We start from the raw sequence: 27,837 nt of genomic DNA, 5'->3' as shown, positions 1-27,837 counted from the left end.
AGTTTGGATGTCCATCTTGTTGCCTTTTTCATAATGCTCCTTGAGACCTTTTTGGATGAATGGTCACGATACACCTGTGTTTTCTGTGAAGATCGGTCGAGGGGAAACCTAGGGGCTGCGTTCTAGGTGGCGCTGTTGAGCCATTTTGCCACACCCATTTCAAAATACTCTAATATACGTACATCTTCACCACTTTCTAATTTATTGCAAACTTTAGAAGATTTTTGAGCATGTTGAAGCCCTCAAAAAGCCCCTTCTTTTGCCGGAAAAATTATAATAATAATAATCTTTTTCCAATAGGGCCTCCCACCGTTCCATGCTCGGGCCCTTATAACAATAATCATTACAACTTCAATAGGGCCTTCCATCGTTCGGTGCTCTGGCCCAAATAATAATCCTTACAATTTCCTCCCACCCTCTCCTACTGTTCGGTGCTCGGGCCCTAATAAGCAGCAACATCAACGGTTCAGACACAAGTTTGTAATTAAAGTAATACCTTTACTTTTGTAGCAAAGAACAAATAACCTTCAAAATCTTTACAAAACAAGTCATTTAAATAATTACATATCTAAATATGTTTCACTTAAATAGTCTGTGCTGTACAAATGTGAAAGTGAAGTGGATTGATGGATAGGTGGGATGTAGGGAGATAGTAGGCTGGGTAGGTGAATCCAACTATGCATCCATCTATGGCCCAAGACAGATGTATGCTTAGTTCGATTGATGGATGGATGGAGGAAGTATGGCAAGAGTTCTTTCCAACCCTCTCAAAAATGTTTACATCTTCTTCCCTCCCATGGTCAAGTTCTCACTTTTTTTTTTCTGCACCTGTAAAGAACATTCATAGTTATCAGCCACAATCCGCATCAAGGGCAGATGAAATGTACACTTATAGAAATCCTCCAACCTCATTCATGGCATCATCAATCTGTTTGAGTTCTTCATATCGGTCCCGAGACTCTCTGAGTGGCTGCACCATTGCCTCCTCGATCTGTGGAAATAGCTGACACACACACACACCAATGTATGTATCATCACTGCAATACGTTTGTAAAAGATATGCCATATTTTGTTAATTTATGAGGTGAAGGGAGGTAACTCCAGCATCCAGTAGAGTAATGCATCATAATCTTGATATCCTGAAGTATTCTTCAGGATATCTGTTTACAGGTACAATATTCCAAAGCAGAACCTCAACCAACCATGAACTACTTAAAAAAAATCCTAAAGCTTTTCAAATTCACCCAAAGTCCCCTGAGCTTAAAACATGACAATCAGTCTGTAGGTATTAAATAATGTGTGTTTGTAGAGTAGAGAACAAATAACTCAACACTATCTCAGAATAGAGTTAAACTTTGTTTACTCTATTTTATTAAGTAAGATATTGATCGTCATTATTATGAAACATCACTTAGAGCTGTAGCAACATACAACTATAAAATTCCTCCTGCCGAGAAATTTCGAATGGGTGCCTTCAGCGTCCAGATCCACAGACCAAATCTTTTTTGTTGGGGAAGAGAGACAGACTGAACGCTTTAAGAGAGAGAGACAGACCCCGAGAGAGAGAGAGAGAGACTGAAGCCCGGTTCACAGCGAAGGCTGAAGCGTTGCTGAAGTGTGCGCCATGCCAGAAAAGCCAAGCGCCTCCCATCCACCCCCGTGTTAAACCTTTGTGCGGTTCACACCGGACGCCGTTCAGTTAAAGACAACACCAAAAAAGACAAACATTGGGACGCTGCTGCAGTTTATGTTGGAGCAACAAATAAGTATATGCTTTTATATAGCATATGCTGGGTCAACTGGTGATATTATTAGCGATGTGTGGCGATTCAGCGTCGCGTCCGCGTCCGGTGTGAACCCGGCGTGAGACTGAGACTGGCTGGTTGAAGAGAGAGAGAGAGACACACTTGATCAGTAGGTGGCACTAACACTGCATACACACTCATCTCTTCAGGTCAGGGATCTGATCATGTGACCGAATTTGGGGTCGATTGCTCTAACTTCATTTTCACATTAACCACTATATGGCGCTATCACTATTAGTGTATATGAAGTGATAGCGATAGCCTTGACCTGATCAGGGTTGGACTCTGCTAATGTGACAGGATTTTGGGGTTGATTGCCACACTTCATTTTCAAACTGACCACTAAGTGGCGCTATCACTGCATACACTAATATATTTGTTCAAAAGGAGCTTTTGGCTTCTGTTGGTTTTGAACTCACGACCAGTGGATCACTTAGTCAGAGGCTCAACCCACTGATCCAATCACATTGACTTTAAATGTCATTGACTTTTGATTATTTTAAAGAGTTCAACAGTTCCCCTCTGAAAGACAAAGAAAATTATAATGTTAAAGATCTGAACTCACTGGGACTTGAACTCGCCACCTCTGGGTCCCTGACCCTCTGCTTTAACCACTAAACTACCTATGGGGTTGATCCACACTTTTGAAGTGGTTAATATAAAGATTTCACTGTCCCCCTTTCCCCAATTGCCCCACCCTCAGCGTGTGTAACTCACTAATGACTGCAGGTGTGGGAGAGAGCGAGTGACAGATAAGACATCAGGAGAACTTCCCAAACAAAATGCTCTAATTCAAAATCTATAACTCCTATCTGTGAAATGTTTTTTCACAGATTTTTTAATGTGAACAGCTTTCAGACAGTTAGAAATGTCAAAATATTCTAGCCAAATCTTCAGGACCACAGACAGATGCTGTCAATAAGTTACCATTATTGAGGATTTTTTTACCATCCTTACACCTTACTGTATATACCACTATTTATATAATGTATATAGTGTATATTACTTCTGTACACCAGTGGGAGAGTGGGGCCTGCCTCATTCCACAGATACTCCCTTCTCTCTAAGCAGTACCCAAGGTCAGGTTATTGACAAAGGGCCAACAAACAGTAATTTGTAGTGTCTACGCTCATGGACTTTCATATCTAACTCAGATGAGCTAGTCAGAGAGGCACCAACTTCCTCTCTTTCTTTCATAAGTGGCAAGATGTAAAGACAGAATGTAATTTAGGAATGCATACTTTAGGCTTAACTATCCAATAGTATGCAAACACCTACATGTAACTCTGATAGAAATCTGGAGATACAAGAGGCTGGAAACAACAAAGTTATCAACATGTATTTAATAAGGGGCTTTCTACAGAAAGGATCAACACTCCAAGAGTCCTAAGGATCTCAGAGTGAAGATGCAGAACAGTCAAAAACACAGATCTTATATAGGAGGACTGAGGGCTGTCCCTCTGAGCCAATCCAAACTGGTTCCATAACTGGGGAAAGGAGAGGAATCTAAACATGGTCTGAAGTCATTACGGTAAGCGTGCTGCGTCATTGCCTGTTTTCTTTCTGCTGGCGGTGGTCGCTCTCTATATTAGCTCCTCCGCTAAACACAGCCTTTTCTCTACGGCTAAAATCACCGGTCTGTAGTTAAACACCCACACATAACAGCCCATACTCTATCTTCCTTGGTGATTCTGTGTTCTTTCTGAGCTCACCCTCGTAGCTCTATAGCAGCGATGTCTTCTCTCTCTCCCTGTTGCTCCACTGCTCTCTCTTGCTCCGAGTGTCTTATGTTTACTTACTCCTCTGCCTCCCTTAACAGTAGAGGTACTTGTAATACATTTAGTGTGTTGGTAGCGATGGAGGCGAGGCTTAGCGACTTAGAAGCTCGGCTCCGCAGCTTAGAAACTCTGTTAGACGTAGTTAGCCGGCTACCGCAGTAAAGTGAGCCGTCATCTGGGAAGCCAGCCGCTACCGTTTTTTTTTTTGCACGTCTACTTGTGGCTATACGGTAAAACAGCATGGTTGGCTGAAACGGCCTAAAATTACTACAAATACAACAAGTTGACACACTCCACCTCATATCCTTGTACATTTATTTGGAAATGCTTTTTTGAGAGAACAACATGGAGGAAGGTAAGACACCTAAATGATATTCAGTAACAATTAATTAATTGTTTAAAAAATAAAACAAAATCCCTTTTCAGTTTAAAGGGGAGTCATTTTGAACATTTAGTTCAGTCTTTACTGATATAATGTCGCTGACACTCAGAGATGTTCTACTATCATGTTGAAGTGGAATGAGTCTGTGAAAACAGGAGGTTCCATCTAAATTTGAATGTGGACATTGCATAGTCAGAGGCCCTATGAACAGGAATCCACTGGAAATACTCATAACCTATTAAGGAATATCTTAAAATTCCATCCAAAGATGTATATTGGGCCACTTTCACAGATTTGCACTTTAATTTTCTCACTTATTCTACAGTAAAAATACTCAAAACTGTGTATCAGCATAGTCAGAGACACCATGAACAGGAATCCACTCGAAGTAACTTGTAACCTCTCAAGGAATATTTTTTATAAGCTTCCAAATATGGTTACATTATGAATGCCTTTGGCCACTTTCACAGATTTGCTCTTTAATTTTCTCAGTTATTCTACAGTAAAAATACTCAAAACTGTATCATTATAGTCAGAGACACCATGAACAGGAATCCACTCGATGTCATTTATAACCTCTCAAGGAATATTTTTTATAAGCTTCCAAATATGGTTACATTATGAATACATTCGTCCTTTTTCACAGATTTTCCCTTTAATTTTCTCAGTTATTTGTATGAGCATAGTCAGAGACACCATGAAGAGGAATCCACGCGAAGTAACTTATAACCTCAAGGAATATTTTTTATAAGCTTCCAAATATGGTAACATTATGAATGCATTGGGCCACTTCCCAGATTTGCCGTTTAATTTTCTCAGTTATTCTACAGTAAAAGTGCCCAAAAATTTGTATCAGCATAGTCAGAGACACCATGAACAGGAATCCACTCGAAGTAACTTATAACCTCTCAAGGGATATTTTTAATCAGCATCCAAATATGGTTACATTATGTACACATTTTTTCTTTTTTACAGACTTGTCCTTTAATTTGCAGTAAAAATACATGATACTTGACATGAGCAGATACGCCATGAAGATTTTAAAAATAAAAAAATAAAAAATAAAGTTATAGTTGTAGTAATTTTAGGCCGTTTCAGCCAACCATGCTGTTTTATTGTAAAGCCACAAGTAGACGCGCAAAAAAAACCCGGTGGCGGCTGGCTTCCCAGATGACGGCTCACTTTACTGCAGTAAGGCCGCGGAGCCACCTAGCTTAGCACGTAGCCTAGCCTTAACTAGCAGCCTCCTGACTAGTCCCGTGCAGCAGGGAGCCCAGGGCAGCTGGGTGACGGTCCGGAGGGGGCATATTGCTAGTCTTAAAAAGCCCACGATTAAAGAGCCACCAGCTCACGTTTCAAATAGATTCTCTACACTCAGCGAGGCACCCGCTGATAAACAAACTCAGATTATTGGCGACTCGGTTCTGAGAAACGTCAGGTTAGTGACACCAGCGACCATAGTTAATTGCATCCCAGGGGCCAGAGCCGGCGACATCGCATCTAAACTAAAGCTGCTGGCTAAAACTAAACGTAAATACAATAAAATCGTAATTCACGTCGGCAGCAATGACTCCCGGCTTCGCATGTCGGAGGTCACTAAAGTGAATGTTGAGTCGTTGTGTGCTTTCGCAAAAACGATGTCAGACACAGTAGTTTTCTCTGGCCCGCTCCCTAATACAACAGGTGATGACATGTTTAGCCGCATGTTATCTTTTAACCGCTGGCTGTCGAGGTGGTGTCCTGTAAACGGCGTGGGCTTTGTTGATAATTAGCAAACTTTTTTGAGAAAACCTGGTCTTGTTATGAGAGACGGCGTTCATCCCACTTGGGATGGAGCAGCTCTCTTATCTAGGAATATTACTAAATCTATAACATGACAACCCATAGTTGGGACCAGGAAGCAGAGCTGCAGTGCTAAACACTTCTCTGCGCTCCCTCTGGATCAGTCACAAAACCCCATAGAGATTGTGTCTATCCACCGTCCGATTAAATTATTGAAATTAAACAATAACAGAGCGAGAACTCCACACAATAATCTAATACAAACTAAAACAACCTCTGAAACAACACAGGGAACTAATACTTTTAAATGTGGTCTTTTAAACATTAGATCACTGTCAACTAAGGCTATTTTAGGTAATGAACTAGTATCCGATTACAACATAGATTTATTATCCCTCACTGAGACATGGCTGCATCCTGATGAATATGTCAGTCTAAATTAATCTACTCCCCCCAGTCATAAATTCACAGGTTCCCAGAGAACTCGGACGAGGAGGTGGAGTTGCTACTATTTTTAACTCCAGTCTATCAATTAATCCTAAACCTAAACTCAGCTACAAATCATTTGAATGTCTGGTTCTTAGCCTTCCACGCCAATCCAGGAAACACCAACAGCCAATCATATTTGCTGTAGTTTACCGTGCTCCCAGGGCTTATACTGAATTTTTAACGGAATTCCCTGAGTTTTTATCAAACTTAGTCCTAAAGACCGATAAAATTATTATTGTTGGTGACTTTAATATACATGTTGACAATAAGAAAGATTGCCTTAGCGTAGCATTTAGTTCAATACTAGACTCGATTGGTTTCAGTCAGTGTGTACACCAACCTACTCATTATTGTAACCACACACTTGACCTTATATTATCGTACGGTGCCGGAATTGAACATTTAACAGTACTTCCGCGCAATCCAGCTCTATCAGACCATAATTTAATAACCTTTGATTTTTCAATAACTGAATATATGCCACTAATAAAAAAGTAATTTTCTAGATTTCTACCCGATAGTGCTGTAGCTAAATTTAAGGAAATAATTCCAATTACATTTAAACCCGTATTATCAGTAAATATAAAGAACAAATTCTTTAAAATTCCGAGCTCCATTGAGATCGACCACCTCGTCGATAGCTCTGCAGACTCATTACGATTAACATTAGATTCAATAGCCCCTCTAAAAAAGAAAAATGTCAAACATAGTAAATTAGCTCCGTGGTATAATTCCCAGACAAATGAGTTAAAACAATTATCAAGAAAACTAGAAAGGAAGTGGCGCTCCAGCAACCATGTTGAAAACCTCATAGACTGAAAGAATAGTGTTAAAGAATATAAAAAGGCTCTCCAAAAAGCAAGAGCCGCCTACTATTCAAAACTAATAGAAGACAATAAAAACAACCCCAGGTTTCTCTTCAGCACTGTAGCCAGGCTGACAGAGAGTCACACCTCCACCGAACCCAGTATTCCTCGATCCCTAAATAGCAATATCTTTATGACCTTTTTTAATGATAAAATTCTAACTATTAGAAATAAAATCAACCATCTCCTGCCCTCAACAAAAAGTTGTAGCCAATCAGCTGTGTGAGTTTCTCCAGGAAAATAATATATATGAAAACTTTCAGTCGGGGTTTAGAGCCAATCACAGTACAGAGACAGCCTTGGCAAAAGTCACTAATAGGGATGGGCATAATTAATCGACGATCGATTAATTGATCATTAAGAATTTCCTCGATGAAATAATTTTTTCATCGAAAAAAACGCCACAGTCCTACTCAGTTACCTGCGACTGGCTGCGAGTTACCGTGTAGTTCCATTTCCAAAGTAAACATGAAGAGGGTTCACTGCCAACACTGCGAAGCTATCCCAGAGGCTGGGGGAGACAAGGAGCCTGCGTTGTCTGACACGGACGAGGGGAGCGCAAACACCGGAGCCGCGGCCAGGCTAGCCAAGTTAGCACGGAGCTACCTGTGTATCACGGCGACGTCAGTCCCGTCAGAGCGGTTTTTTCGGCGGCTGGACTGACGGTCACCAGGCTGCGTTCGCGTCTGACCCCAGAGCATGTTAACATGCTCATCTTTCTCAACACAAATCCGTAGGCTGGTGCTGAAGTTGTATGTAAGTTACTGGTTATTTTTTATGAAGCTTTCTCGACTCAGTACCTTGTTTGATAGTTTTGAGTTACATTTGGCCAAACCTGTCAGACATAAGTATTATATATTTGAAGTTGTTGTTTAACATTATGTTTTTTTATATTATTATTATTTTGTTTTGAAAAAAAAAAAAACGAGGGTCAGTTGTGTTTAGTAGCACCGGCTTCTAGCTGTCGGCTCCGCTGCTTAAGATTTTAAATCTTATAAATAGTGAATTTTTTAACTTGAAAATATTAATGATTAATCGAAAATTCGTCATTAACTCTCCCGACGATCGACGAAGACAATTTAATCGAATGCCCATCCCTAGTCACTAATGACCTTTTAATAGCCTCAGATCAGGGACTTGTGTCTGTCCTCGTTCTGTTAGATCTCAGTGCAGCATTCGACACAATTGCCCAGCAAATTTTATTACAAAGACTCAAACAGTTAATTAACATTAATGGAACCGCCCTTAACTGGTTTAAATTGTACTTTTCTCATCGCTCCCAATTCGTGCAAATTGGTGGTGGACCCTGTGTCACGTTGGCATCGGGTACGGGCATTGGACCAGGACCGCGGCAGCGGCTCGTGGTGGGTGGCGGTGGACGGTGACTGAGGACTGGAGTGGCATTCTGGTCTGGATGGTGGATCGTGGTCCTGCTGGTTGCTGACCATGGACTGTGATTGCAGCGGGACTGCTTGGCATGTCATGTTGGGGTTGTCCTTCGGGATGCTTACCCTCATCAAATGCGGCTAGAGACTTTAATCTTTAATCTTGAAGACTTTAATCTTGATGATTGTAATTGTCATTTGTGAATATGGGCTATACAAATAAAATTTGATTGATTGATTGAAACATTAGCAGCTGATTCACATGGGTTTCCTTAGGTGATAAGAAGACATACACTCCTTCCTTTGATGGGTAATTAAGTCACAAATAGTCTCACCGTATTCACGCCACAAACCGTTCCGACCATAAAACAGCTCCGTAGATAAACATTTGTAGTATGTAAATACAAGTCATAAAAGTCTCTTGACAGACTTCGAATGCTTACTATCTAAATACAAAATAGTTTGTCAAGTTTGTTTCTACTACATAACATAGAGAGTTACAGCAATTCTAGCCATTCATAGATGTGCTGTTGGAATGTGTGATGCAAGTAGAGGGAGATATACTGGGATGCTCTGGAAAACATCTTCAGACTTCTGGGTGACCATTGCTCATGGTACTCTGGTGGCCTTTGTATATTGTTCCACCTTCTGGTCTTTGATGGGTTAAGTCTACATTAAATTATTCTCCTTTCCCCAGCTTCCAGAAAACTTCCATAACAGCCTTAAATGTAACCTGACTTTATCCTGAATACTCACCTTCATAACAGTCTCAAACATTGGGAGGAGGACAAACTTGATGAATCCAATCTGAGCTGTTGGTTTGGTGACCTTTTCTCTGTCCATGAATGGAGCAACAGGAAGCCCTTCAGCCTTCTCCCTGTCACTCTGCACAGAACATCCACAAAGATTAAAAGGTTACATCTCACATAACAGTGATAGGATGGAGAAATGATCTTTCGGCTCATTCAATAATGCAACCAGAATAATAATCCTATATAATATTTATCTTATATAAGTAAAATGCTGAGTCTACTTTTCTATGGAGCCCATTTCTGCCACTGAAAAATAAAATAAAAGGGAAACTCAGTCTTGATAATAATAAAAAAAAAAATTACAAGATTTTGAGATAGGAAATCATAAAAATGAGATAGAAATTTCATAATTGTGAGATCAAAGATATGAGATACAAAAGTTGACATTATGAAACAGAAAATCGTTAATATGAGACAGAAGGTAGAATTATGTTGTTGATGTTGTTGTGTGGTGTGCAAATGGGGTGGTCAAGAGAGTGGGACGGGTTTAAATTTGCAAAAATGATTTGTTGCCTAATGATATTCACTCTGCCTGGAAAAGCATTAAAGAAACTCACACATGTCTTTTAAAGCATCTCTAAAATGAGAGGGGGAGGGGGTGATGGTAAAATCTATTACCAAACATAAAATTCTAGTATTAGAGTAATTGATTAAAATCAAGTTAGAAAAGAATGATGCTTTTGCGTCTTTAACTGCTGTTTGGTGGACTATCATTGCAGCTTTTCAGATGTCACAGGATACATGTAAACTTTTTTTTTTTCAATTTGCATTCCTTTCTCCTATAGACTCTTTTAAATGCATGGGTGGTTTCATTTAGCCAGGGCTGGGCTGCCATCCTGGAATTTTTGGTGACCGTAGGGGGCTAAAGAGTTCAGGACCGTGTGACAGGTGTGATTAATATGGGACACCAGTTCCGCTGTGTTCAAATTTGGATTAAAAGCAGTTAAAGAAGCAGAAGTAAAAAGCTCAGAAAACTTGCTAACAGACGTAGGATTATAATCATGGCTGTTAACAGGTGCATCAAGGTTGAAAGGTAGTTGGGATAAAACCACATTAAATAAAAATGCTTTGTGGTCAGACAGACAGATATCCTTAGTTTCAATGTTGTTAGGACTAATACCGTTACAAAAGTGTGACCCTTTGAGTGAGTTGGTTCATGTATTGCTTGACTGAGATAAATAATCACAGTGTCTCTAATCTGTAATAAAACTTAATTAAAAAAAGTAAAACCGCAGAAATTTATGTTACAATCACCCAAGATAAGGATTTTATAAAATGTTGGTACAAAATGTAATGAGCCAGCAAACTCTGATATAATAAAAAAACTATTAGGGTTGGGCGGTCTTTTATTATGAAAATAAGTGCTGGGTTTTTGCATTTATTTACAGTTTAAAAACAATTCTGAAAAATGGGATTACATTTTCTATAAATGACGGCAACTCCCCCTCCCCTGTCTGACAGTCGTGGTTGATGGGGGGGCTGCTTTAATAGGGTTAGGGTTAAAATATTTTGCATATGTGGATGTGTTCTTGTCGGCGGCATGCAACAGCCTTTTGAACCTTTTTAACTATGGTTTGGCTGGGGTCTGACATCATTTTTATTCATATTATAGTATTCGACCTGAATGGAATTTTCACAACAGATTTCTATGGGCTATTCTTAACCCCAGGCAGAACAAACCAAAAAATCCCCCTTCCACGACAACACCCCCAACTTAAAGCCTTCACCCATACACCCCTGATGTCATCTGACCTAGTGACTGTAAATCAGAGTCAAATTGTATTATTACACTGGTCAAAAAGAGCACACCTCTTTGTTTGGGATTATTTTTACTTTCTTTTTTCTACATAGTACTGAAAGAAATCCAAGCCATTAAGAACATTAGAAAAAAGGCACATGGCATGAATAGTCTTTTGCACCTACAAAAAAGCTTTTTAAAACATGTTCATTGTTGTTCCTTTAGATTTGTGCATTTCTTTGATAATTAATTTGTTTGGACCTACTATTAGTGAAAAAAAGTTCGGTCTATATGTGTAGCCACGCCGGCGACTACTTGTTTCCTTCATTCTTAAGACAAAGGTGAGCTTACACAACTCATTCTCCCATGGTCCTTCATCTTCACAACTAGGTGTTAAACCTGCCCCTGGACACAACTTTCAACCACTATTGGTCACTGTGTGCCCCAAGAACCATGAGGTCACCAGGCTAATAAATCCCCAGTCACCTCTCTCTTCACTCTCCTCCAGGAGAAATGAATATCGCTCACTCTTACTTAATTTCTCCTGGAGGAGAGGGGTACCTCTCCTGCTCAACCAGCCTCCCTACAAAAGCTCTTCTGACCTCCAAGCAGGCCTGCCTAAAGCAGACTGCTAAAACCTTTCAAAAGGCAGCAGCGCAAGAGCCTGCCTAAGTACTTCAGCACAGAGCTGATACGACACAAAGTCTTGCCAACAGAATACATCAACGGGAGCCACTGGACTCCAACATACCATCAATTACCTTTTCCCCCTTTTTCATGAAATGGTAACACAGGGTTGTTATTTATGTTACAATAAAGCTATTCAGAGTTAGGGTATTTGCATGCAATTGAAAACTTTCTTTAACAAAACTCATACACATCTCCCCAAAATTAACATACATATGTAACATCACACCTAAGCCACATGGTCCCACCTTTCCATGTGGCCTTTGTCTTCTAAAGGCCTGTGCGTGCATCTGCGTTTTCAGAGACACGCAAGGACACGCAAGCGCAAGAGCCTCTTGCGTTACCCTTGCGTGCCCTTTGCGTGATTGTGTACCCCTTCTTGCGGGCTTCGCCCAATTTTTGCAACACGCGCAACCTTTGGAGAACCATAAATTAAAAATAGTCCGTTGACACAACTGTGTGAAAAGCCGCAGCCTTATTGCAGAAGCATGCACCAGCCTTTAGTGGCCGGCTGCCATTTTGAAACACGCTCTTTAACACACATGCTTTTGTCAGTAAATTGTGTGAATTTGGCCTACCTCTACATTGTCAAGATCTCTATATCCTTCAACTTTGCTGACTTGGTATTTTTGGTTAAATTTGTTAATTTAATTATTAATCAGATTTCCAAACTTGTAGTTCGTAATTTTTCTTCACTTCACTACACTTCATCAATAAATTGGCTATCTTTTCCACTTCCTTTTTAAGGGTGGTGCCCAGGTAGCTTTACTGTCAATTGAAGTTATTATTTAATATTATTATATTTTCTGACAGACGAATTTTTTGAATACCCAAAGGCACACCAATTAATGGTGCTACGCTTAATGTAGAATAATCCCAACACATTGAACATCCAGGTTCAATCAACATATTGTAAACAACATTTGCTAGATTCTACAGTGAAAGATATTATTGCATATGTATTTCCTCACCTGTAAAGCCCCGTTTAAAGGTGTCCTCAATGTACTTGCAGTTCATTTTCATATTAAGTGAAGAGGATATACCAGCAAAAAGGCGGCTCCTTCTACTGTTGTATAAAAGTATTTCATAAACCTTTTATCTTATAAGACTTTGTCTAATAATTTGTAACTTTTTCTCTCATAGTTATGGATTTCTCTATTACAATTATGAATTTATATCACATAATTTCCACTCTGTATGTTATAATTACTACTTTGTATCTCATAATTCTGACTTTTATCTCATAATTCTGGCTTTATCTCACAATTATGACTTACATCTTATAATTATGACCCAAGCAATTGATCAATCTAATTCTGGTTGTATCCAACATATTCACAAATCACATTTTGTCTCATAGTGCTGAACAATCCTCTGTCCTTAACAGTCAGGAATCATTTCAAATATTTATCTCATAATTATGACATTACATTTTTGATATTATTTAGAGTAACCCCATTTCTTTCAGTGGAAGAAATGGGGTTAGATACTTTTTACAATGAAACTAAAGAAAAAATAGGAAACAATGAAAACTAATGGCATTGCTGTTTGCATAAAAATGGCACAATTTGAAAATATTTGCCCATTTTAGTGGACTCACCTGCATGAAGTACTCCTCCAACAGGCAGTCAACCCATGGCTCAGCCACCTCCATGGGCCGCACTTCATTGGAAATGTCGCAGCATTTGATAAGCACCATCTTCAGCTGAAAAGAGCACAGTGTAAGAGGACATAGGTCACCATGAAAATAGTTATTACGATGGGTCTGAGAGAGTACACTCTTTGAGCCCCACTGTAAACAAGATTTAAACACCGAAAAGCATAGTTCATAACCTGGCATAGTGAGAAGGAATGCCTTTTAAGTTTAAGTGCACTGACTTGCTACCCTAGAAAATTAATACCACTGCTGCTTGGCTAATATGAAAGAATTCCTCGAATGATGAAACTAAACTCTGCGTGTGTCCATAAATAATAGCATTTTATTTCTGTATTGGTGATTTTGAATACTTTATGGGCAGGTTTGCCAGAGGACGAGCAGTAAAAGAGAATTCCTGTACCTGGCAGCAAAAGTGTCAGCAGTAGATAGAGAGGACGGGGGTACTCAGATCCTTAGGTTATGTAAAAATATTATTAACAAAGTGGGAAAGTACTGTTACAAATAAAACTCCTGCATTGAGAACTTCAATGCTGGCTAAAGGTACAGAAATGTTAATGTTAAACTGCACTTATGATATGGAGGCAAAATACAGAATATCACCAATATGAGTGCAATATTAGTATTAACATTATATACTTAAAGTACAACGTGGCCATTTGTAGGTCCATATTTTAACTTAGTCTCGACAAGAACAGCTTCAAATGTTCATGAAATTAATTATTAGTGTTACTGCTATAGTGCTTCTTTCACCCTTTGTCGAACACCCCTACCCAGTCCCCATGAAGCGACCATCCCCCTTGTAGAATGTGTCACAAACCCTGAAGGTGATCCACACAAAATAAGCCGATCACATACACAATATATTAATAAATAATAAATATTCAATGGGACAGACATTGTTTGAAATCTGCCTGCTCAGCATGGTTCCTCCATATGACACAAAAAGCTGGTCTGAAGTGCAAAAATACACAGGACTCAAATTGCCAAGCCTCTGGGGCCTCTGTGGAAACATGTGGCAAAGGAAAAAAGAACTCCAGAGTTCTGGAGATAAAATTCGTAGCCAAGACCTTGTTTAGTAAAGGTGCGGGCGGCATCTTGTCAGCAGCCCCACAACTGAGGCATACCTCATAAAAAGTTAAGAATCCAACCCAAAATATTAAGATCAACCTCACCTTTTTTTCTAAAAATATATCTACTAAAATGTTCAATTGTATTAAACCAAATGAAAAATCAATAATACAATTTCTGGCATGGTACCCAAGGAGTTTCTCCGTTATTGAGTGGAAGCTCTTTTTTCATTAATTTTTCTTAGCACTGAATGACTCATGAAGTCAGGGCTACTCGTCTAGTCATTGAGCACCTTGGGGTGATTGTATTTTTTCACACGAATGGCAATAGATTGCTTACACATTTTGGGCAACCTTGTCTTGGTTGATTAATGGCTGAAAAATGTAATAACTCCTGATTGCTCTGAACAGGTGATTATTTATCCTGCTTGCTCCCTGTCAATGCATGTAAATAATTTTTTTTTGTCAGTTAATGCCCCTGTAAATTTCTGTGAGAGTTCAGGTTAAGGACTGTTCACAGGAATATGCAGGCAGTTCACGTGGGGTTCCAGTTTCAGGCAGTTTTTCAAGCCTGAGAAGCTTGGCAGTTGGCCCCCCTGCACCTAGATCTAGGGGAGGCTTCACATGTAAATGCCAAAACTGTGATCTTTACAAATGCAAATCAGAATAGTTTCACTCGATGGTGACACCACTGAGTGAACTCTGTATTAAAAAGTCCACGATTGTTTATTTACCTCCTCCTGGCTTTCATCACACACAGTGAACGGTGGCAACTAACAGAAAAAGGACGGTAATGGAGCGGGAGCTGCTTGACATGGAAGAGGACTTGCTTGTAACATATTTTATAAGACGAGAACAACAACAGAAGAGGAGACGGAGTTGGAAATGTGAGATTCCAGAAATGACGTTGTATGGGAATGATGTAGTTAGCGGACCAATCACAGCCAAGGGCTGTCCCTAGGCTCTCCGAAAGGCCGACGCGTAGTTAGACAAATCAGAGTTGCACGAAGAGCTCTCCGAGGTGCTCGGAGAGGGCGTTCCACAGCGGCAAAGCCGTTCCCATGTGTCCGTGTCCGTCAAAACGGAGTAGCATATATCGGCCTTAACCCCCTTTTAGAAAATCTCTCCTATAAATACATCAGGCTTAGTATAATTATAAAATCATAAATTGTAGCTTGAATAGATTTACCTTATATACATAAGTTTGCTATAATGAGGTTAATCACTAATCAGTGATACAATTTTGAGGGTACAACTGATGATACATTGTTAACATTGCAATGCTCTCAATACCATCCAGGAAAATTTGGACTTCAATTGTCCTTATGTTGTTATTTAACTTTCTCAGTATTCCATTAAAAAACTCTTTTAACCAAAGCGGCTTATAATAAGTTCATTCAACTCTGAGGGTACAAACCCAGAACAGCAAGAATCATGTAATTACATTCATTTAACACCAGAAATAATAAACTGTTCCTCAGTCACACACATATAGTATATAAAAGCAAAATATATGCTTCAAAATTGAAAAGGTCATATGAGAAGTTTAACTCTGAAAACATCATACTCTGCTCGTGAATATGTCCATTCCTGAAGAGGCGATGTCCGCCGTTAACTTTTCACGTTAGAGGGTTTGTCAAATCACAGCCTAAGGAATGAAGCGTCTCTCTCCTGCAAACAAGAAACTCCTACCAGTTGTTTGGCGTGGTTCGATAAATGACCATTTTCAGCGTAAATAACTTGCTGAAGTCAACACCAAACTGTTTCCCCTGGAGGAGAGGATGACTGCGTTGGAAAGCAAAGCCACAGGCCCAGTGTGGAGGAGTTGAAGAGAAAAAGACGGGCGCAAAATCCCCAAATTACGGTAAGAGCTAAGGTACAGAGAGTCGTCATTGCTAACTAGTAAGCTAAGTAACTCTTAGATCTGAATAGCCTGTAAACAACTGTGGGATTAGTGAGAAAGTTGCTAAAAGAAAAAGAGAGCATTGATTGCTTGAGTAGAACTAGTGTATGTTTAAATATGTATGATCTACTTAAACTTAAACAGTTTGTTATTGTTAAATTTTTTCATAAACCAGACTTTTTGTCTTATTATATTTTATAGGAAACTGTCTGTCTTCTTCACACTTGTGAGGAAAATGACGGACGCCCCCAAGGGTAAGATTAAACAAGATAAGCGCTGTGCTGTATAAAATACATTCTCTAAGTTTACTTTATCTAATCCATTTCATCATTGTGTTTTCACAGCCTGAGGCCCCCCTAAGCTCTCGCTGCAAATCCGGATTTGCAGTGTGGAAAATGACACCATTGTATGTAAGTAACTGCATTAATTGTATTTTCTACTTTGGATCTTCCAACGGTGAATTAACTAGGCTATTTCCGTTCATTAATAATATACTCATGTTATCTATGTTGTTTTCCAGCTGCCTGTAAGACGTATTATCAATCAATCAATCAATCAATCAAATTTTATTTGTATAGCCCATATTCACAAATTACAATTCATCTCATAGGGCTTTAACAGGGTGTGGCATCCTCTGTCCTTAACCCTCAGCAAGAGTAAGGAAAAACTACTAAAAACCCTTTTAACAGGGTAAAAAATATGTAGAAACCTCAGAGAGAGCCACATGTGAGGGATCCCTCTCCCAGGACGGACAGAAGTGCAATAGATGCCACGTGCAGGAGAACATCATCAATAATCAAAGTCTCTAGCAGCATTTGATGAGGGTAGACATCCCGAAGGACAACCCCAACATGACATGCCAAGCAGTCCCGCTGCAAGCACAGTCCATGCTCAGCAACCATCTAGACCACGATCCACCATCCAATCCATTATGACGTATTAAGACGTACTATGAGCCAGAATGAAGGAACTCCCGGTACATCCAACCGGACCTTGTAGCTCTTGCAGCAGCACTGAAAAGTTCAGGTGTTGATAGAGAAGAAAGAGTTACATGTATAGGGGTATATTGTCATTGAACTGTGCTGATTGTACTGCTTGTGTTAACAGCTGATTGAAGCTGGACAGATGACATGGATCCATCCTTCCACAGCCAGGAGCTCACTGACTTGATGGCACACTTCAAATAAGACTAGAAGCTACACTGAATTACACAGCTACATCACTGCATCACATGAAAATATGTATAGTCTTCAGTAACTGCAGTGCTTTTGGTATAGGCTTACTAAAAATGTATATATATACTATTTTATTTATTATTAATATTGTATGGGAGGGTTTTGTCCACGTGTGTATTATAATGATCAAGGGTGGACAATAGCAACAGATCTACCAGCCAATCACGAGCTTCAAAGGTCTGTGGTTTCATCCAATGGTGAAGTGAGTCCTCACCATCGGTTTCACTACAATTCATATGCTAATTAGATCACACCTTCGCTTCACGTACCGTGGATCGCGGATCTACAGCCAAAACAGAGGATTATATTTAAAACCTGAAGGGGGCGCTTCTATTTGTAACCGGCGCAGCTTTTGTAGTCCTTACTGTAGTGGTTTAGCGGATGAGGAAACGCACGACAATTAGGTTTATGCATTCCATGCATCGATTGCGACTCTACAGTGCAGACAGATGAGAGAGCTAGAGGCAAGTTACACACGAAAAGACAGTAGAAATAAAAAGAAAGATAGCGATACAGGTAGAGAAAACAAAGGGAGAGATACAGACTACTAAGCCGGATAAAGTTGAGAAACATGTGAGATGGAGAAAGGGAGAGAAACGGAGGAGTCGAGCTGGAGAAAGGATGAGAGAGAGGAGTGAGACGGAGAAAGTTGAGAAACAGAGGAGTGAGACGGAGAAAGGTAGAGAAACAGGAGTGGAGTAAAGGAGAGACACAGGAGTGAGACGGAGAAAGGCAGAGAAACAGACGAAAGAAGTGTTAGTGGGAAATAAGAGGGGAAGAAGGTGATTCTCAAACTCTTCAATTGTTAAGATGTCTTGAGATTTATTGTCTGTAAAATTGGTTAAGATTTTTGATTTAAGATGTGAAACCGAAAAAGGGAAATTCAAGCTTTTGCTCCCTTTATCTTATTTTATGAAGTTAGCCCTTTATGTGAACATGCACAATTTTCACATTTTATTAATTTTCTCCTATTTTTAAATGCAGCCCTACATTTATTTAATGAGAACATTATACATATCTGCAATCATACATATATGTTCCGTTCTAAGTTACGGGACAATGAATATTGTCAAAAAGTTTTGGAATCGTACTGAATTAATTTATGACATCATGATCTTTCGGACCTTTGCTTCAAGAAATTTCTATAACTGGACCTCTTTTTAGTTGAATACCCCTACTCTAGTGGGTTTTATGGTTTTACTCTCGATGTAAAAGTTATGCATAGTGGCAAGTCCACAGAGCCGAGCACCTCCCTCCCTTAGACAACACTGCTCCTGAAGCTGCTGAAACGCCTCATCATCACTTTCCCTGGTACGTCCACGGCATTTGACATTTCATGAAAACAGCTCGCACTATGTAAGGCATTTGACTGTAATATAAGGTTAGAGCACAATAACATAGATATTTGTATAATGTCAAAACACTTTTTTCAGGGTCAAAGATGTATAAAAGTCACTAATATCATTTTCAAATCTTTCGTTTTGCTGCAAAATAATTGACGTATGGACAGTGTGATAATAGTTTTTTTGGAAGCTGGAAAAAGGAGAACTCAGGCAGCAGCTGATGTCTTATGAAGAACAATTTAATGTAGACTTGATGCATCAAGGAGACCAGAAGATTGAACAGTAGACCAACGCTAACAGAGTAACATGAGCAATTGTCCCCCTTAAGTCTGAAGATGTCTCCCACAGCATCTCAATTTATTTCCCTTACCTTGTTTAACCCATCCACGAAAGCATGAATACCTAACCTTTACGTCTAACCACTGATGTAATACTCAAAATAATTGGAGTTCGTGCTTCTCTGTCTGGGCATCTAAATTAGGTGTTCAAGTCCATGAGTGTAGACACTGCAATGTACTGCTAGTTGGCCCTTTATCTATAACCTGACCTTGGGTACTGCTTGGAGAGGGAGTATCTGTGGAATGAGTTGGGCTGTACTCTCCTCATGGTGAACAGATTAACTGTATGAGATTAAAGAATTCTCTCAGTTTGTGGTCATTGGCACCTTGTCTACAATTTTTTTTGTTAGAGGGGACATATTATGAAAATTCCACTTTGGTAGTGCTTCTACACGTTAATTTGGGTATCTGGCATGTCTACCGTCCCAAAATCTCTGGAAAAAATCAACTTCTGGGATTGGTTGTGGTTCCTCTATGTCAGAAACGATACGCTAGATGGCGTCGAATGTGATTACGACCGAAAAATACGTAATGTTCCAACGTAGGGAGTCTCGCTACTTGGCCTTGGACCACCCCCAACAATCATCTTGCCAGGCTCGCGCTCAGGGCTCTAATCCGGGCTCTCCCAGGGGAGACAGCTTCGATGCCCGGGGGTCTCCGCCTAGACGATCGGCATGTTTATGCAGCCACTTAGATGTCTGACGGGCTTGCAAGCCCAGAGCCCAGAGCCCAGAGCTTGGGCGCTGGGGCTCTCGCAGCCAGGCTTCTGCCCAACTGACTCTGGTTCAAAACGATATGGTTGCAAGATTGTATCTTCCTCTCTAGTAGCCACAAAAATCTGGGTGCTTGTATCTCGTGAAGGAGGGGAAGGGAAGAGGGGGGTGAGGCTCTCAAAACAGGTCAATCTGCGGAGTGCTGATTTAGACGGGGCAAAAAGGGTGCTGTTCTAAATTATCCTTGTGGTATTTTGACCAAAATATGTTACAGACATTTCATTAAGACCCCAAGGAACCATATCAACTGTGGTAAAATGGGCATACGATTGGTCCTTTAATGTTAGAGTGGATAACATACGGTGTAAATAGTTGTTAAGGAGGCTTCTGTAGGTCTAGCTGTAGTTTTTTTATCAAACGCCTTCCGGTTGCGTGTACATGAACTGAACTGCTCTCAGATGCACTGGTTCACCTTTCAATTGGAAGATAACACCACCTAGGTCAGGGATGCCAGGGTAAAATTGGACAGGGGGACAGATTTTTTCAAGCGAGACCTCAGCCTAGCCTGAAGTAAGAGACAGTTACCCTCTAAAACATTAAATTAGCTCAACAACAGTTCAGGCACATTAACTTTGCCAGTCATCACCAGTCAATCCAAACCCATATTTCCACACTACCACTGTCAACCCCAACCCCTTTTATTCCCTCCCACCCATATCACCAGTGGTGTATAAAGTACTTGAAAGACATACTTGAGTAAAAGTACAGATATCTTACCTTAAAGTGACTTCGGTAAAAATAAAAGTCACCCGTCAGAAAAGGATTTGAGTAAAAGTCTTAGAGTCGCTCATATTAAATGTAATTAAGTATCAAAAGTAAAAGTACCAAAATTAAAATAGCAAATTGCTTTTTATAGTAGGCCTATATAGACACAAAACAACCCAAAATGTTTCTCCTCAAGATGTATTTCAACTGAATGAAAAATGTTAACAACAATATGCATATAATGTGTATAATATATTATTTTACAAATTTGGAACCCTAGATGCTGAGGTTCAAATAGTAATGGACTAGTGCATCTGAACTTCTAGAGACAACAAATATCAACTAAAAACAATTGCCTCTTGTGTCTACCTAAGAACATTAATTAACCACAGTATAACCACTAAAACATTCTGTAAATATAACTAGACATGGACCTTTCATCAGTAGCAGGAGTGATACACAATGCCTCTTATAATAACTCAGCAAAGGGAAACCAATTCTAGGCACACAAAATAAGATAGATTCTATTTTGTTAGCATGCACTTTGCTAGTACAGAGAAGACTGGACTGGAGTATCACTAGATACAGCCAAATTTCAGACAGGATAATAAAGACTGAACTGAACCGAGCTCCTGCATGAGGCCCTGGATCATTCTAAAGGGAATAAATGGATGGGGAATGTGCTTGTGTTGATAAGGTCCCTCCACTTTGTACACACATTGCTACTCCCATTGGATGGTTCAGTGAGGTCCTCGGATCGGCCCCGCCAGAGTCGGTCACGGCCCTGATGAAACGTTGAGAGGACGATCAAACTGGACTCTCATGAGGAAGTCAAACTCGTAACAAAGTTTCTGAAGGTTAACCTGCGGAGGGATCATTACCGGTACAGCCTGCTCGACCCCGGTCGACCAAGGCAGCCCGACCAACCTCCGGACAGAGCGAGAGAGAGATGCGCGTTGCGTCGAGGCGGTGCTGCGCCGACTTGTTCACTGACCCTCAGGACATCTCAGTACTTATTCAACACAGTGTAGATAGCTAGTAACGATCAGCACTACCGTCGCTGCTGCAGCTGAGGCGGGGAGCAGCAACAGACCAACTGACGAGTTCCACCAAAGAAAAAAAAAAAAAGATATATTCTCCCCTTATCACCCAGATTTGAAGTACAGTCACACCGCGGGCCGTAACCCTGGCATCGCTGACCTAGGTATTTCATATTTATTACAAATGTGTGGCAGTTGACCTTGCCGCGGGGCTCTCCCACACACAGCCAGAGACACCAGTGTTTCATTTGAGCATACTTTATTCACCAAATCATAAATTCCAACTACAAAGTCAGTCCTCTGTGTCAGCGAGTCCGAGTTCCATAGTGATCTCCTGAGGCCGCTCTGATGCTGCCTCTTAAGCAAGAGGACCAATCAGCTAACAGCTCTCACCTGCGCTGACTGATCATCTCTGGTGCAGGTGAGGGTGCCATCCCAGCCCCCTCATCTCCACACTATGCTATTGCGATTGTATGCCTCTAGTGTATTCAGGCTACAAAAACATAAATACGTCGCCAGGGATGGCCGTCTCGTCATAGAATCATTACGTTACGTCCTGCCTCAGCTTGCTGGAACACCCCTCACCTGAAAGCTCTGGAGGACTTGTTAAGCGCAGCGAAGAATCTCCCAATGAGTTGTTCATGTGTGAAAAGCAACTTCCAGAAAATGTCCGGACCCAATTTTCTGGAGATCCTCTACCGGTCATGTCTGAAAATGGCTTTAGTGTGCTGCTTTCTTAGCCAATAACTTAATTGGGATGCGAAAACTTGGATTTGGTCAAGGAAAGAATTGGAGTTTAGGAAGCTCCTTTGTTGTCCTGTTGTTGCAAAATGTGCTGGCAAGACTGAGGTATTTAATTTCTTGGTCCCAGACTCTTGCATTCAGTGCCTTGAGGAAAGTCGTAGCAGTCTGCATCAGGCATACCTGCTTTGAGGATTGAAGTTCTTGAACAGAGAGGATGGCTGTATAATAGTCCACCAGTGGCAATTTGATAAAACGGGGTGCTCGGGTGCTGCCTATTCAAACATCCTGAGAAAAAAAAACTACATAGCAGGGGATCCCCCTATCCAGTCAGTCAGTAGGTGGCGTTATGAGCCTGAGTTAATACTGACACATCTTTTGAGGCCCTTCTGACAAAGTTTGACATGGTTGCAGTTAGTGGACTAGGAGGAGTACATCACAGTGTAAGAATTGCAAAAAACAAGAAATGTTATGTTGCCACCAGGGGGCGCTGTGGTTTTAAGTCATGAATTCTTTGTATATTGTCAGGCTGGGACCCTTGTCATACATGTCCAGTTTGGAGTCAATTGGAGCATGAGTCTCCAACAAACAACAACCTTGTGTTTGGATGGCAAGTAATCAATATTTAACGCGACGCCACATCGTGTGATGAAAGCTCACAATTTAATTCAGTTTTAGTCTTCATCTGGTTGAGATTGCACTCGCCGAAGTTGAAGTTGATCTGATGAAAGCTCTAGGAAGAGTTCGTTCAAATACAACATGTGTAAAACAGTCATTTTTCCGCACCCATTTAGAATTACTCCAAAAGAAAAAAATATTAATCATTTCAATTTCAATATTACTTTCGAACAGTTGTGCTCGGGCCCTAATTTCTCATTTCAATTTCTGTATCTTCGCACTATCGGTGCTCAGGCCCTAATAATCATTTCAATTTCAAGTTCGATAGGGCCTTCACACTGTTGGTGCTTGGGCCCTAACTAGGGCTGTGAAGCAGCACTGAGCAGGCCCGATCACTTGCGAACTCTGGACCAGATGCAGCCGTGGGAGAGGGCGGTCGGGGACCGGGCGAAATGGTTCTGTGGTGCTCCCACACCCTTTAATCAAGCATTATGGTCCACACTATCAAATAGACCAAATGTTGAAAATGTTATGTAAATAGAATTTAAAGTTGTAAAGCAAGGCTTTCTTTCTGTTGGCAGTAGGTGGTACTATCACTATCTCTACATATATTCTAATCCTGTGTCACCACGGATCTGATGACACGGGAGCAATTTGGGGCAAATTGGATAATTTACAGTGGAGTTACAACAACTTCATTGTCATGCTGATCAGTAGTTGGCGCTATAACCCTGAGTTAATATCGACAAATGGAGCTGTTCAGGCGGGGACTCTGATCATGTGACAGAATTTTGGTGCCGATTGGACAATGCACAGTGGAGTTAAGACAACATCGTCGCCTTTGGCAAAGGATGAAATTCAATGTTTACATGGTTTGAGGAAATGCCCCAATTCTGACCATGAAAGTCTTATGACTTGTCTGAGCTCATTTGAGCTGTATATTGTACAGCAGCAAGGAGCAGTGCATTAAAGAATAAAATATTTCACTTCCTGTCAGCGGCAGGTGGCGCTGTGACGATGAGTCAATATTGACATATGGATCTGTTAAGGGCACATCTGTGATCATGTGAAAGAGGTTTGAGCTGATTGGAAAATACACAGAGGAGTTATAATCAATCCCTTTTTTTGACAAATCATGAAGATTTGACACCACATATGTCTGCATGTTGTGAAGATGACACCCACTGAATTTAAAGTTGATTAAATGAAAGCTCTTGAAAATGCATGTGAAAATGGTAAAAATTGCCACTTCAATCAAAAGAGAGAATTTTTTGTTCATAATGAAATTACTGATGTCCCTACCGATTTTTGTACATGTTGATCAATCGTGCATTAGGGCTGCCCTCATAGGAATGTCTTGAGGGGGCATGGGACACTGAAGTTACAGCAATTTTGTGTCATGGCGACTTGTTAAAATTCTATGCCATTTTCTAACATGGCGTTTGCTGAAAACTCACAGTTTCAAAGGAATTAATTAAAGTGTAAGATTCAAATTCTAGTTCTGATTATTTTCTAAGTCAAATTAGGTCACAGTGATCTTACCTTTGACCAATGAAATCTTATCAGTTGCTCATGGATTCAAAGTGACCACTGGTCAAAATCTAAAGAAATTGATTTAAAGCAGATTAGACATTTGACGTTCAAAAGGCCAATAACATGTTTTGTGAGGCCGAAGACACCATAATCTTGACTATAAACTTTGACTTCCCAAAACTAAGTATTCTCTCAAGGCATTCTAAAGATTACATGTTCAACATAAAAAAAGGCTTTTGTGAGGTCCCTATGAGTATGATCAAATTCTAATCAGTTCATCCTTGAGTCCAACTGAACATTTTTCAAAATTCCAAGACATTCCCTGAAGGTGTTGATGCGATACTGTGTTCACAAAAATAGGATTAACAGATCCGTCTGTACGTATGGACAAACAAAAACGTACTGCCTTTAGCCACTGGCTGTCCCTGACCCACATAAAAAGCTTTACCAATAAAGGAGCAGGGAATACCAGAAAAGCTAACAATGGGCAGTAATTTAAGTATTCACGTATAAAAAAGCATGTTCACGTAAAATGTGAATGTAAAAGTAAACATAACAATTCCTTCAAATTGTACAGTAGTAACACTTCAACATATAATGAGATATAACCTATACATTAGAAGAACAGGAAGACAAACCTCAATATCAGCTGATGTCATTGTTGGCCAGAGTGCAACACAACTAAATGAAGCTGTTTAATGTTATTTTATCAGCTATAGGACCTGCAGGCTGTTATTATCAATCATCAATAATCTATGTATCATTAATTATAGTGTGTCCATGTTTTGATGATGCTGGTGTAATATAGCATCTTTAAAAACTGTCTGTGACAACACAGCAGCCTTCGAGTTGTTTGTAAATAAAAGTGTCCTTACACAGGTGACATGCTCCTCATCTGAGTAGTCAAAGTTGTCGACTTTCTGCTTGAATGAATCAAGGATCTCACCATGACGTGCCATGTCTGTGGCCAGGATCAGTGTGATTGTTCCCTGAAACAAAGCACAAGGTTAAACAACTCATCATGCACACATATACACAAACACACAGAAGCACACAGACTTACCTGTCGTATCTGTTTGAACGCCTCTGAGTCGAAGTTGGAAAAGATGTTGCAATCAGACTGAACGAAGATCTGGAAAGCTACAGCACAGTGGTGATTTTCCAGAGGGGAGATGTCATTGTAGCGAACTGCTAACTCTGTTCTCGCATTGACCTGGTACCTGGAAAAAATGGTAGGATGAGATGGAAAGAGCAAACAAGAATTAAGCTTCAAATACAAAAAGAAAGGAGAGAACTGTTATCTCTAGAGCCTGGATTCAGTACCTTTTGCCAATGCATCACTAAATTAACTGCCAGGGTAAATGTGACTTGTTTGTTCATGTTTAATAAAGTCTAATTCTAAGATAGAAGACCGAGGGAATGCTACAAGTAGGAAACAGTAATGGGAGGAGTTGGGGCAAAGGGGGATGGAAAGATGGATAGGCACAGAAAGATCAAGGAAGGAGCAGTAAAAAGGAATGGAAGAGTATGTGAAAAAAACAGAAAAGAGTAAGAGAGGGAGAAAGAGAAGATTGAGTGAGGAGTGAGGAGGAAGGAAGAAATGATGCAGAGCAGGAACAAATAATTTGAAACAAAGAAACTAAATAGTTACAATGTATGGTGAGATTTCTGAGTATGCATGTGTTTGTGCTAGTTTGTCTTACGTGTTGTTGAATCCGGGGTGATCGAGGTCATGACACACAGCAGCTGTCATGAGAATCAAAATATCCACCTGTGTGAACTTCTCCTAAAAATAAACATATTACATATATAAAATTATATTACACAATGCAGCAATCAAGTGTTTAACTGTGTTTTGTGTGTGTGTGAGATCTTGTTAGCCCATCACTGGTGCAAATGCTTCATAATCATTCATTAGGCCTATGATAATTAAGCCTCTTGTGAAAAGTCGTCTAAAATATCAGAGGTAGAAGAGATGAGAGGGAGAGTTCCTGACAAGAAGCTCCTCCTTCCCGGTTATTCTCTCTTCAGCATTTACAATTATTTGACATGTCACTTTTTCACAGCATAGCTTTCCATCCCAACCCTCCAATGACTTTTACAGCATGACTGCATTATCATTGTTACATCATATTAATTAAAATGTTACTTGATGGTGAACTGAAAGACTTTGCCAAAACAAAAAAGCGTTTGAGGAGAGGCAAGTATATGATTACTTGATCTGAGAGGAAAGAGAAATATATTATCCAGGCAAAATTATAATGAAAGCTTAGATATTTATTATAGGGTTAGTTTATTAATATAAATTAAACCAGTTAATTTCTACACACAGATATGTTTTTTTTTACGTCATTCTGAATTTTCTTTTAAATAAAAGTAGTACCGGAAATACAGTAGGTAACAAACTTAAATGTCAGACTCACTTTCCAATCCAGAGTGAGCATTTAAGCCTAAAAACATTGATAAGCTGGACATATGAGGAAAGGGCAAAGAGACCATATGGCATCTCCTGCAAAGGACACCCCCATTACACAATATTTAAACATGAAGGATGGTAAAAAGCTTATTTTATCTGATAGATAAAGTATAAATAAAATATCAGATCTATTTATTGAAATAAATGGGAAATTCACCAAATCTAGAAAAGACTCCTTTGCCAACTGCTGAACAGCCTGATCCTTATCTTATATAGTGTTTAATTACTGTGCAGGTATAGGGTATTGAGTGAAATAGACACCCTGTGAACATGGTATGTCTCTCCGCTGATAATTGGTAAAGAGTTCTGCATTAGCATGGGCGGCTGTGGCTGAGGGGTAGAGTGGTCGTCCTCCAACCTGAAGGTCGGCCGTTCGATCCCCAGTCTGACCCATCTGAATGCCGAAGTGTCTTTGGGCAAGATGCTGAACCCCGAATGTCCCCCCATAGAATAACTAAGTGCTGCGAATAGATGCACTGTATGAATGTGTGTGTGAATGCGTGAATGAAGAACTGTACTGTAAAGCGCTTTGAGTGGTCATCAAGACTAGAAAAGCGCTATATAAATACAAAACCATTTACCATTACCATTAAGTGCCTATTCTCAACTTAGCCAAGTTAAACGTATTGCCATGGAAATACAGGGGGAAAAAAACATTAAACTCCAAATATAAAGACTAAAAGA

General features: G+C 40.1%; 1 protein-coding gene across 4 annotated transcripts in view; it reads right to left on the bottom strand.

Moving 5' to 3' along the window:
- Nucleotides 1-477: 477 nt before the first annotated feature.
- Nucleotides 478-27,837, bottom strand: part of pde9aa (phosphodiesterase 9aa) — a 107,030-nt gene continuing 79,670 nt past the window's right edge. For 3 of the 4 annotated variants that reach the window (XM_053440161.1, XM_053440162.1, XM_053440163.1), the window contains 7 exons: nt 26,381-26,463; nt 25,741-25,897; nt 25,553-25,666; nt 13,325-13,429; nt 9,244-9,372; nt 908-1,003; nt 478-828 (listed from right to left, as the gene is read on the bottom strand). In XM_053440161.1, the coding sequence (XP_053296136.1) occupies nt 778-828; nt 908-1,003; nt 9,244-9,372; nt 13,325-13,429; nt 25,553-25,666; nt 25,741-25,897; nt 26,381-26,463 (735 nt within the window). In that variant the 3' untranslated portion in view covers nt 478-777. Of the gene's footprint in view, nt 829-907; nt 1,004-9,243; nt 9,373-13,324; nt 13,430-24,686; nt 24,746-25,552; nt 25,667-25,740; nt 25,898-26,380; nt 26,464-27,837 lie in introns of those variants that run through there. The other variant, XR_008341791.1, reaches the window with a different exon arrangement.

This window comes from Pleuronectes platessa, chromosome 14 (genome assembly GCF_947347685.1).
Source record: "Pleuronectes platessa chromosome 14, fPlePla1.1, whole genome shotgun sequence".
In the NCBI taxonomy this organism is placed as follows: Eukaryota; Metazoa; Chordata; class Actinopteri; order Pleuronectiformes; family Pleuronectidae; genus Pleuronectes; species Pleuronectes platessa.
Note: the sequence above shows the minus strand (reverse complement) of the source record. Positions and strands in the feature narration are given on the sequence as shown.